This window comes from Eupeodes corollae, chromosome 2 (assembly GCF_945859685.1).
Source record: "Eupeodes corollae chromosome 2, idEupCoro1.1, whole genome shotgun sequence".
In the NCBI taxonomy this organism is placed as follows: domain Eukaryota; kingdom Metazoa; phylum Arthropoda; class Insecta; order Diptera; family Syrphidae; genus Eupeodes; species Eupeodes corollae.
Window position 1 is genome coordinate 24,412,408 of NC_079148.1, and position 12,683 is coordinate 24,425,090.

General features: G+C 28.8%; 1 protein-coding gene across 7 annotated transcripts in view; it reads left to right on the forward strand.

Annotated features, from left to right (window-relative positions):
- LOC129947826 (histone deacetylase 4) overlaps positions 1-12,683 on the forward strand; it is a 113,002-nt gene that overhangs the window by 90,214 nt on the left and 10,105 nt on the right. For 4 of the 7 annotated variants that reach the window (XM_056058546.1, XM_056058552.1, XM_056058550.1 and 1 more), the window contains 3 exons: positions 10,124-10,252; positions 10,676-10,837; positions 10,902-10,969. In XM_056058546.1, coding sequence (XP_055914521.1) covers positions 10,124-10,252; positions 10,676-10,837; positions 10,902-10,969 — 359 coding nt within the window. The remainder of the gene's footprint in view (positions 1-10,123; positions 10,253-10,675; positions 10,838-10,901; positions 10,970-12,683) is intronic. The other 3 variants (XM_056058548.1, XM_056058547.1, XM_056058549.1) reach the window with 3 other exon arrangements.

The following is a 12,683-nucleotide window of genomic DNA, read 5'->3' on the forward strand; positions in this document are numbered from 1 at the left end:
TTTAATTTTGTCTCAAAGGTCAAATAAAAACCAATATTAATAGGATTTCTAAAAGCTCAAAATTGTATGGATATTCCTGTTCAAAAAATTTAAATCAAAATTTTGACCAACTCGAATGTTGTAGTTGTAGATTGTGATTGTTAACTGTCACAATCTACAAATACAACATTCTATGTTGTTTGATAATGATTTATATCAAATGTAATCTAAACAAATTTATTCAACAAAAAATAAATAATTAATTTCCCATCTTTACCGGATGTACATTATCTAGATTAATAAATAAAAGGGAAACACTTTAAATTGTTAAAACAAAATTATTAAAAAAAATCAAATTTTCAAGTATATTACATTAAAAGGGTATCAATTTAATTTTAAGTAACATTCCTATATTCAAATTGAATATATTTAAAATACTATTGTCCGCCGAAAATATGTATCTAAGTTAGCTACGGCTATAAGCCATCTAATAATCTAAAGCTTCAAAACAGCCACCACAATACGCTGTTGTACTTGTGCCTTGTGCGACTCGGCTATAGAGCAGCTCTATTTGTGTGTTGCTCATTTACAAATTTATTTATTTATTTTTTTTTATTCGGTTTTTCAAAATTAAACTTTCTATTTATAAAACGGGACATGAAATGAAACGACGACGCAATTTAAATTGTCTTATTCCAATATAGCTTAGCTCTAGCTAAGTCGAAAGTGCTGCCATAGACTTTTGTATAAAAATTCAATGTGTGTTCTATTAATAAAATGTTGTGTATTAATAAAAAAAAAATACAAAATAAAACAAGAATTCTTAGGAAATTAAATATTTATTTTTAAAAACATACATCTTATAAAAAAAATACATACATACTTAGGAATATACAAATTTACAATAATATATTTTCAAACACAAAATTAAGAAATATTGAATGAATATATATACAATCGTATATACATATATAGCAACTCATCGACGACGAGAACGCTGAAATTTTTATAAAGCTATTCAAAATGATTTTTCAAAATTTCGATATTTTAATTTATGCGGTTGATTAATTTATCAAATCAAATGAAAACAAGAAGATATTTATGTGCGTTTGTATATTTATAGAGATGAATTTCTCAGAATTTTTAATACACTGATTCACGCAAACGTAATGATGGTCACAGATATTTCAAACCATGTGATGTACGAGTAAAGAATGTTAATTCATAAGTTTTTTTCCATAGCACGATCAAATAAATTGTATTAATATATGAACCTTTGTAAAAACAAAAATTCCAAAAACAAAATAATAATAAATTGATCTCGTCCGAGAAACCAAAAACGAAAAAAAAGCCTAATTTTATTGTTTTGAAATTCTGATATAGATGTTTACATTTACATACAGATATGTTTGAATATATTTATAAAAATAAAATATCTTTTGATAATATTTCGAGGTCGCAAGTCTTGATTTTGGCTTAAATTTGCTGGCAAAAAAAATAAATAAATAAATACAAACAAAAATCTAAATCGAAACAACTTCTGGTTATATTCTATTAGTATAATTCTATTTTGGAAATCTTTTTTCTTAATTCAATTCGATAGTATAAAACTTAATATACTGGTTTGCAATTAACAGTACAGTTTGTCGTATTCGACACAGTTTTTTTTTTCTTTGTTTTCATAGAATATTGATTTTTGTTAGATTTATCATAATTTTTTTACATCATTTTTGAGGTTAGTCTTTGACAGTTCTTTTCTATTTTCTTTGTTTTAAAATTTTTTATAACAGTGATTGAATCTAACAGAGTTTTTTCTTTGTAAGAAGGCTCGTTTACAAACGTCAAGATCCAAACTTTGAATATTTTGGTTCTAATTATTCTAAAATTTGGTGTGATTTTGTGTTTGAACAATTTGTATTAAAAAAAATCACTTCTAAAATTTAGATTAAGAAAATGACAACTGTGGATTTTGACGTTCCTTTTTAATCTTCTCTGTGTTAGCTTAATCATAATTTTTAAGATCGTTTTTAAGGTTGTCAGTTTTTTAATTTTCACTAGGCTCTGGTTTCTTGGACTGTTGCGCTATCTAATTTATTGAATTTAATTTATTTAGATAATAAACGTCAATATCCAAATTTTGAAAACGATCAAGCATTTTATTGACAATCCGGAATCTCTCTATCATAATTTTATATCAATTAAATATTTTCAGAATAGTCCAGAAGGCTATTGACATTATTTGTACTTTTACATAAAGATACGACAGACACATGGACCGAAGTCAAATTACGTACATGATCTGGTATAGTTAATAATAATAAAATTAAAGAAATTTTATGTTCCAAGAGATAACTATAGATTTCGTAAACAATTCTTCCGGATTGTCAAATAAAAACGACATTACTTTTTTTTTGAAAGTAAATTGTTAGAGATATTAAGGGGGTTTCCATGGGTAAAATATATCAATTTATTCCTGATCTATGTAGATCTGTCAAAACACAAAACACGGCAGATTTACCCCTCTTTGCATCAATACTAATACAATTTTAAAAACAAATGTTTAGCTGCAAATTTGACATTACAGTTTGTCGTATTCGAAACAGTTTTTTTCTTTGTTTTCATAGAATACTTATCTTTGTTAGATTTATCATAATTTTTCAAATCATTTTTGAGGTTAGTCTTTGACAGTTCTTTTCTATTTTCTTTGTTTTAAAGTTGTATAACAGACAGTGATTGAACCTAACAGAGTTTTGTATTTATAAAAAGGCTCGTTTACAAACGTCAAGATCCAAACTTTGAATATTTTCAGTTATTTTTTTTTGGCCGTTCGGAATTTCTATCTGAATCGTGATTCTAATTATTCTTAAATTTGGTGTGGTTTTGTATTTGAACAATTTGTTTAAAAAAATCAAAATCACTTCTAAAATTTGGATTAAGAAAATGACAACTGTGGAGTTTGACGTTCCTTTCTATCTTCTCTGTGTTAGCTTTATCATAATTTTTAAAATCGTTTTTAAGGTTGTCAGTTTTTTTAATTTTCTTTTTTTTAGTTTATATTTGACAGACAGTGATAGAATCTAATAGCACGTTTCCACCAACAAATAATCCGAGATTTAAGGCAAGTGATTTAAAATAAACCATGAGGTGTTTCCACCAAAGAAAAGGTGATTAATTTGACGTTTGGTTAATGTCATAACAACCAAACCAGAAGGCCCAACATTTTTTTTTACTTTCTATTAGTGAAAAGAATTTAATAATTTCTAAAAAAATAACAAAAAAAAAAGAACTTTACCTATACCGATTCTTGTACATATTTATTATTTTTGTATACTTACATTTTATTTTATCTATGATTTCTTGAAAGTTGTTTATTGTTTTGAATTTGAATCATATGGAAGTGAGACAGATAGTTTTTTGTTGACAATTCCATCTGTCAATAAACGAAATTATCGTTTAAATGGGTCGGTTCAACAATTATTCTCCGAAACAAAAGTTTGTTTGATTTGACAAACTAATGTTTCCAAGTAGATTTCAATGAGTTTTATTTGAAATCTTCATTTGAGGAGATTAAAATTTCTATTGTAAATCTGTGAGATTTCAAGGAGATTTGTGACAAATCTAGCTAAATCTCGGTTTAGTGCCCGGTGGAAACGTAGTATTAGCTTTATCATAATTTTTAAAACCGTTTTTAAGGTTGCCAGTTTTGTAATTTTCTTTTTTTTAGTTTATATTTGACAGACAGTGATGGATTTCGTTCGGAATTTCTGTCTGAATCGTGATCCTAACTTTTGATTCTAATTATTTTAAAATTTAGTGTGATTTTGTATGTGAAACTAATGTTTTTGAAAATCAAAAACAATTTGTATGAAAAAGAAAATCACTTCTAAAATTTCGATTAAGAAAATTACAACTGCGGAGTTCGACGTTCCTTTCTATCTTCTTTGTGTTAGCTTTATCATAATTTTTAAAAATTGTTTTTAGTTGTCAGCTTTCTTTAATTTTCTTTTTTTTTTAATTTTATATTTGGCAGACAGTGATAGATTCGAACAAAGCGTTTTTATAAATAGGATCGATCACAAACGTCAATATCAAAACTATCAATTTTATTGACAATCCGGAATCTCTCCGATTTGGGCTCCTAACAAAATTTTTCTTTTGATTCTAACAATTCTGAAATTTGGTGTGATTTTGTATGAAAAGCTAATATTTTTAAAAATTAAAAAAAATTTTAGTGAAAGAAAATCACTTCCAAAATTGTGATAAGAAAATGACAGCAATGGAGTTTGACATTTAAGTAAATATATTAGGGTACGGTTATAGCTATCAGTAAAATCCATCAGTAAAATTTGTATTTTTAGGTTTTGAATATATATATATATATATATTACAGATTTATTTCTATTAAAAGATTGATACAATAAGATGAATCCAATATTCAAGTATTTTTACCAAAAAGAAACAATGCACTTAAAGTCTTCTTTAATTTATAAATCCATATTGATGATATTTTTATACTGAACAGGTGACTGCCAAAAAATATTCCATTTCGTTTTACGGTTGGTGTTCCAATCTTTTACTGTTCCAATCACATCATTTAAAATTGTACTGATGAAAGCAACAGTAAACAAATTTTCTGAGGCGTGAAGCTCGATGTTATGATCGAAAGTGACATTTAATTTAATGACGTAAATTTACTGATTGCTATAGGTACACGCTCATCAGTAAAACATAAAATTCCACCTGTTTCAAATTTTACTGATAGCTTTAACCGGACCCTTAAGTAAATATTTTCAGAAAAGTCCCGAAGGCCATTGGCATTATTTGTACTTTGTCTATTTTTTTAGAAAGATACGACAGACACATGGGAAGAAGTCAAGTTACGTACATGATCTGTTAGAGTTAAAAATAAATGAATTAAAGAAATTTCATGTTCCATTAGATTACTATTGATTTCGTATACAATTCTTACGGATTGTTAAATAAAAACGACATTAATTTATTGGGGGAAGTAAATTGTTAGAGATATTAACGGGGTTTCCATGGGTAAAATGTTTCAATTTATTCTTGATCTAGATCTAGATCTGTTAAAACACAAAACACGGTAGATTTACCCCTCTTTGCATCAATAACTAATACAATTGTTATATAATACAATACAATAAAAAGTGTTTTGCTGGATATTTGACACGTACACTAAGTTACACTAATACAATGACAACAGCACAAAAACAGTTTGAATCATGTTCCATGCGTCACGAAAAAAGAAATCAATTTTTAAATGAAATAAGTATGCTTAGTTCCTTCTGTCAAATTAATTATATATGCAATCATTTTTCACTTCTCGAAAGTATTGGCTGTCAGTTTTGACGTTGAAAAATTCCAAAAAGAATACTTCATTTATTAAAACTAAATTCTTTTTGTTTTATTTTAATTTCTTTAATTGAATTTTATATTTTGCCAATTGCCAAGTCTACTATAGCTTAAAAGAAGAATCAGAATGTAAAAACGACGGAATACTGTCTGTCCCAAACGTCAAACACTCGTCGATGACGTTTTACTATTCAAACATGAATCGAAGATGTTTGACGTTTCAAACATTGAGGGGTAGCTTACATTTAGAACAACAATTTCTAATAGGGGTAGCTTACATTTAGAACAAAAATTTATAACACATTTAAAATGATTTACAGAGAGAAATAGAACTCCATTATAGTTTAGTGTGTTATTTTTATGCTATGTGCATTTGATGTACGTATATATGACTTTGACATCACACATTATAAATAATATGAATAACATTAAATACTAAATCTAAGTCTTGTCAATTTATGACAGACTGAAAATTAAATTTGCATAATGACGTGTTATTAACATTTTTTTTTTCTTTTCTGTTCTAAAGTATAAATTTGCATTTTGTTTTTGTATGTCATTCTTTAAGAAGAAAGAAAAAATTAAAAAAGCGTGACAAAGATGTTGATTTGTGATTTTGACATTTAATAAAACAGAAAATGTCAATTAATTTGATTGTTCAATCATTAACTAGGAATTATTAATGATGCTTATGTATGCAAGAATATGGTGTATAGATTGACAAGAGATATTTCAGGGTTGAATAAAATGTGCATATAGTAGAATTTTTGTAACATACATTGAGTCGAAGATTGAATTTTGTTCCTCGTACACATGAACAAAAATATCAATCAAAAGTTAAAAACATTCTATGCCCTGCTACAAAAATATGTATTGCGTTTTTTTTCATTAAAGTTTTTTTTTCTTTTTTTGTAACTTGTTCAAAATTTGCTCGAAACTGTTGTTTACATATGTTTTTGAGGGTTGTTTGCTTTTTAAATCAAAAGAAAATATAACATTAAAAACTTTGGAATTATGACATTGAGTATCCGTCAACTACACACATACATACATATGTGTGTACGTGAATAATTGTTTATTTTATTATTTGCTTTATCTGCGTACACAAACTGGGGGGCTAATGAACTTAGTTAATACGTTACATTACATAATATATCAGATAAAAACATGTTTAGTTGTTACATGTGCCTGATGTGTTTTGGTTATAAAAATACTATGGCGCACGTGTCATTAAAGTACATTAATCATTATTAGTACTCGTATGTTATGTACTCATATACAAAAAAACTATAAATTGAAAAGCTTAAGTGTAGTTAAATTTATATTTTGAGGTAATTTGTACTAGTCTGCTCATCACAGGTGGTAATTTACCTTTTTCTTAAACGAAAACTATTTGAGATATTTGTCTCGAAAATGTTACCAATGTTTTGAATTTGAATCAACTTCAATGTCATTGAATTCGACGTCGTCGTTGTCCATGTGTAAACTACAGGCACGTTTACAACGATCGATTCGTTGAACTCAATTTTCGATGACTCGGTCACTGCCGCTTACTTCATGAGATCCGTTTCCATACTTTCTTGTTGTTGCCTTATAAAAATGATTTAACGTGAAAGAGAAATAATAAAGAAAATTATTACAGAACTTTGGAGTTTCCAAAATAACACAATGTCAACTTGGAACACACTTTTTTGCAGTGGACACGAGATCAATAACTTTTAGGCCCAGTGCACACTTGCATCTTTTTTGACTTGGTGACTGTCTTTGAGTCTTACGGGCCAACTATAATAGGCATAAGCTAGCATATGCACGCATAAGTAAACGTGCGAATACAAAGAATCTCAATACGAGTGGACATAATGGAGTCTAGCTCCGTTTCGTTCAATTTTTCTCAGTTTCGTTAACTTAAGCAAGAGCGATCCCAGTCGTTCGTCGCATAAGTAAAATCTGACATGTAGATAAGTATGCGAGCAAAATTGCATTATGGCTTGGAAGAAATTTCACAAACTTAAGTGAATTTTCGTTGGGTTTTTGACATAAGCTTATGTTTGCTTATGCCTATTATAGTTGGGCCTTTACGCACTTGCAGTACCGCTTCGTCAAGCTTATGTTTGCTTATGCCTATTATGTTGGGTCTTTACGCACTAGCGTTACCGCTTCGTCAAGCAGCGTTAACAGTTAGACACAGTTATTGTGAACAGGGTCTTAGTTTTTAGATTTTAAAAGATTACACATTTTGTTCTGGTGTATTTCACTTATTTTCTCTTGGAGTACATTCAGGTGCATACATACTTTTATTATTTGTACATCGTTATTCATTTAGAGGTCTCAAAAGTAGACGTAAATAATATATATATATAAAATATTTTTCTCCATGATAACTCATTTTTATTATAAAGTTTGAACATTGACATTAAGTGTGAAACACTACATCATTTGAATGACAACTACGCGAATTGTTACAATCATCGATTCTTTTGAGGTAATTTTCGATCACTTTTTGACACATTGGGTAGTATCTCAGCCACAACTTGACGAATTTTGGGTTTTAAGTACGCGGCCAGGAAATGTCTCTTGCAATAAAGCCACGAATTGTATGGTATCTGGCGCCGTCTTGTTGAAACCACATATTCTTCAATTCGTATTCTTCAAAAGCAGGTAAAATAGTGGGTTATCATATGACCATAACGCTTCATTCCTTAGGCACCCATTCGTCGTATCTACGACGTTGTGAATGGTCAGTTGGCATCAGTTGTTGTGTGGGCTGGACTTTATATGGATCTAGGTGCAGATCCAAATGCAAAATACGCCATAATGCGCGGTTATACAGTCCTAATACCTTAGAACGACGAAGAATTGACACATTAGAGTCTTCGTCAACACTTTCACTTACAGCAGCCATATTTTCATTAGTGTGAGCAAAACGATGATGCACAATATCTGTAACCAAACCTGTCTCTTTAAATTTCTTCACAAATTTGCCAATTGCTTGCTTTTCGTAAATGTCAAACTTTAAATTGAAAACAAAAAAATTGTTTTAACAACTTAATTTTGACAGATGTCGAATTCCAGCCCTATAGTTTTAGAACCGCAAATTGGATAATCCGTTATTAAATACATTTCCCTCAATTTATTTTGTTGAGGTTACCATTTCGAACGTTGCATTGGTTTATGTATTCGTATCCAACATAACAAATTTGCGGAAATAATTTATGAGTCAATTTAAAATGTCAAAAAGAGGCTGGGATGCGACCCACACTGATAACTTACCATCCCGTCTGTCATTTTGTCTTGCTTAAAAGTTTGTCTATATGTACTCGTATCAATTTTTACCAAATTTGCGTACTATTTTTTGTAGATTTTATTTTTTATGAAAAACGGACCGTTGGATTATTATATAAAAATTACTGAATATCGAAAACAATATTTTCTGTGAAATAAAATAAGTTTCAAGCCAATATTTTTAAGTTTTGAAAAGCTATTTGAGTCGAAAGTATTTTTTTGCGAAGTTTTAGTATTGTTTTTTTTTAGAGTTTTATTTTTTGTAAAAAAAACTGTCAATTCGATTTTTTAAAAATTTTACCAAATGTTGAATACAATATTTCTTATGAGATAAAATTACTTTGAAGCTAATATTTAAAATTTTTGAAAAGATATTTGAGTCGAAAATCAATTTTTACCAACTTTTATACATTTTTTTAGGTTTTTATTTTTTGTAAAAAAAACTGTCAATTCGATTTTTTTCAAACTTTAACTGAATGTTGACAACAAGATTTTTTGAAAGATAAAAGTTAATTAAAGCCAATATCTCAAAGTTTTGAAAAGATATTCGAGTCGAAAATCAATTTTTACCAACTTTTATAATTTTTTTGTAGGTTTTTATTTTTTGTAAAAAAACTATCAATTCGATTTTTCTCATGAAAACAATATTTCTTATAAGATAAAATAAGCTTGAAGCCTAAATTTCAAGTTTTTGAAAAGATATTTGAATCGATATTCAATTTTTACGAACTTTGAGTAATGTTTTTTTTAGATTTTTATTTTTTTATAAAAAAAAACTGTCAATTAGATTTTTCTCAAAATTTTATCAGATGTCAAAAACATTATTCTTCGTTGCACAGAATTGTTTTGGAGATGAAATCATGTTTAAGTCGTAAAATTTTGGAGGAGAAAATTTTTTTTTCAGTTTTTTTGATTTATAAAAAAACGTTAAATGGCTTTTTTTCAGAAAATATACTTCTTTGATATCACGTTACAATATATTATATAAAATTTAATTCAAGTCTCTAGCGTTTTTGGTTCGTAATATATTTAGGATTAACCAAAATTTTCACCTTTTTTTCAAACTGCTATGGTAAAAAAACCACCCACGCAATTTTCTTGAGAGCCCTTTCTGCATCTTTCTGTCTTATTATCTGTATAACAAAATTTATTTGAAGTCGATATCTTTTCTGGTTCTTGAGCTATAGACGACGAAAAAAACGTCGCGAACGTACGTACACACGCACGCACAGACATCTTTCTAAAAATCTTTTATTTCGACTCTAGGGACCTTGAAACGTCGAGAAATGTCAAAATTTTCAATTTGACAAATCGGACCCATTACAATAACTTCCTATGGGAAGTTAATAAACAGTGAATCAAAACTTCGTTAGTGATCAAATTTAAAATAAATTTCAATTTTTTCTTATAAAATTTAAATATTTTTTAAACTTAAAATAATATAAAACCTCTTTGCCAAATTATGACCTGATTCAATAACATGTATCAATAGAACTCCCCTGTCATATTTCAGTTGAAGAAGGAACAAGAAATGCAAAAACAAATGCTCATACACTCGTTTCAAGAACAAAAGAAGCAACTCGAGCTACAACATAAACTGCAACTGGAACACAAATATCAGGTAAGAAAAAAATAAATTTCAAAAATTAAATTTTTTGAAAAACTAAAAAATCAAAAACATTAAGTGAAAAATTTGGAACTAGTAAACAATAATTTGTACCAGAATAATTTCAATTATGCATTTTAAGCGTAAAACACATTAAACATTACACATACAAAAACTCTGTGGTACATATTTGTATATAAAAGTAAATATGTAAAATCTTAAAACATAAGTTTTTCGAAAGAATTTTATTTTCAAATCTTCACTTTTTGTTTTATTTTTTTTATTATTTGTGGTTTCTTTAAGAACCTGTATAGTCTTTTAAGTTTTTATATTTTTTGGTTTTTCGTCTTTTTTGAAATTGAAAAAAAAATACAAAACAAAACGAACAAAATTTTCCAAAAACAAAAACAAAATTTTTCGACATTATAATTGCTATAGTTTGCGGCGCACTCACATGGCGTATTCCAGGAATTGCGAGATCAAAAAATTGCAGCTGAGGAACAACAACAACGGGAACGTCGCGAACGTGAACGCGAAGCAATGAAACGTAAAGAAAATTGCAGTGCCAATGCAAGCCCAGAAGTTAAACAAATTTTAATGGTAAGTTATTATAATACAAGAAAAAACATTAACAATATTCTATTTTTTCTTATTTTATTTGTAGTGTTTTTTGATGAACAAAAAGCAAGCGGCTTCTTCTAATGGCATGACAGCGTCACCTTACTCCAAAAGGTAATAATTTTTTTTTGATTTTTTAAAAATTAGTTCTTAAGGGGTTTTCCATGGACAAAATAAATCAATTTATTCTTGATCAAGATCTAACAAAACATAAATTTCCCCTTTTTTAAATATTTGGCAGCACGTACACCAATTTACACAAATACAATGCCCCACAAAAAAAAAAAAAAACAATTTTTGAAGGAAATCTGACTTTACCCATGGAAACCCCCCATTCTGTTAAATTTTTATAAATCATTATTAAAACTGGGCTTATTGATAATGCTTGATTTCCAGTCAAATTGACAGAGTTTTTTGACAGTTCAACATTGTACTATTAAATGCTAAGGTTGTCAATTTATTTAATACTGTGTCTTAAATTGACAGATGTCGCTTTTAGGGCATGTTTATAGCTATAATTGGTTTTTGTCATGTAAACCAATCATTTGAATTTTTTGACAGGTTCGTTATAGCTTCCATTAAAAATCTGTACATGTTTCCTGGATTAAGCATTTGCGACTAGAGTTGATTATTCAAAAAAAAAACTGATACTTTGGAATACAAAGAAAATGAAACACTTCTTCATTAAAAAACTCTATCACAGATCATCTTCATTTCGACTCCAAGCATTGCAATTATGACTCTCTTAATCGCCTTTAAACCTCCAAACTGGCCCTTTATTTGGAAATGCGTAAGCCTTCTGTACTCCTCTCGATCTTTTTAACTTATTTGAAAAAGACAGACAAAATAAAAGTGTTTCTGAATTATTATTATATTTCCCTTTGATAAATCAATTACATCCCAATCGATTTCTCATGAATCAGCTGTCAAATTTGTTTCTTGTCAGAAGATCAAACAAGAAAAACTAATATACATATAATTTTGTCATTACGTTTCTAAGAAAATAAGTGTTTGTGAGTTGCATCAGTTATTGGTGAATTAAAAGTAGAAACGTAGCTTTAAATTAAGCGACCGCATGCAGTTAATGACTGAAACACAAACACGCTTCAGCTTCGGCTTCGCCTGACGTTTACGAGTTCAGCCATAGGAATTCAATGCATGCTGTTACAATGGAGCTTCGACATCACATTCCGTTTGACAATTGTAAGGAAAAAAAACGTAATGTGACTTCAAACCGAAGCTGTAGTTTATGGCTGAATCACAAATGGCTGAAACACAAACACGCTTCAGCTTCGGCTTCGCCTGACGTTTACGAGTTCAGCCATAGGAATTCAATGCATGCTATCACAATGGAGCTTCGACCTCACGTTTTGTTTGACAATCGTAAGGAAAAGAACGTAATGTGACTCCAAACCGAAGCTCTAGTTTAATTATCTGAACAATTGCTTTGTCTGACAGCTCAACAGCTGTAAAAAATGTCAGCAAACAAAATATTTGCTCTTTGAAGGGGTGAAATAATAGAAATGTCATTCAAAGCAACCTCGAAGCAAAGCCACCGTAACGCAGACGAAGCCGAACCTGAAGCGTGTTTGTGATTCAGCCATAATGGGCGCATTCACAAAGCAAGTGACTACGTAGTCAAAATTTAACTAGCATTGTGAACGCAAAATTACACTACAAAGCTTGTGAATCTGGAACTGTCATATACAAATATATAAAATAAGAAACATTTGTGTTTTAAGAACTTTAAATAGTTTTTTTTCTTTTTAAATTCAATACAACCAAATAGAAGATATAATAATGATTGATTTATGTTTTAATTTAAATA